Genomic DNA, 536 nt, shown 5'->3' with positions numbered 1-536 from the left:
TAATCACATTGTGGGATTCTGGAGGGGGACAATGCGTAGTTAGAAAACAGGTAGGGAACGAAAGGATAGTATAAATACCGACGAAAAGGAAACAATACCGTCTGTTCGTGCAGGATTTGCAGTCGGGGGCGTCGGTTCCACGCGATCCAAGGGCACTACGGGCCCAGCCTTGGGAACTGTCGTGATCTCCAGGACGGGAGTCTGCGGATGCGGGTGGAAGGCAGGTTCGTCGGGCATTTCTCTGGTCGACTCTTCAACAGTGGCGTGCGGAGGCTGCTCGTCAGACAACAGCTCGGGTTCGGCAACAGAGAACTCCTTGCCTGCATCTTGATAAGTACCCTCGTCGGTATCCTTGTCGATCTCTTGGCCAGAACCCTGGTCGGAGCCCCTAACAGAAAGACTAGAGGCCCGAGGCGTCAGAAACCGGCTGTCATTCAACCACCGGCGAGTGGTGTCCCTGTGCCTCCGCGGCTCACCGGCAGGCATACTAGCCCGCCTATCAGAGCAAGGAGGTGGGGAGAGGGAATCTTCTCCGC

General features: G+C 57.1%; 1 protein-coding gene across 1 annotated transcript; it reads right to left on the bottom strand.

Moving 5' to 3' along the window:
• Positions 1-39: 39 nt before the first annotated feature.
• KD926_007171 (uncharacterized protein) lies at positions 40-536 on the bottom strand (the record flags this gene model as incomplete). Its single annotated transcript, XM_053095662.1, has 1 exon — positions 40-400. A coding segment is annotated over one exon (361 nt), but the record flags the coding sequence as incomplete, so codon positions are not given.

Source organism: Aspergillus affinis, assembly GCF_023601865.1.
Source record: "Aspergillus affinis strain CMG 70 chromosome Unknown NODE_407_length_536_cov_421_213508, whole genome shotgun sequence".
Lineage (NCBI taxonomy): Eukaryota > Fungi > Ascomycota > Eurotiomycetes > Eurotiales > Aspergillaceae > Aspergillus > Aspergillus affinis.
This window is presented reverse-complemented; position numbering and strand designations above follow the sequence as displayed.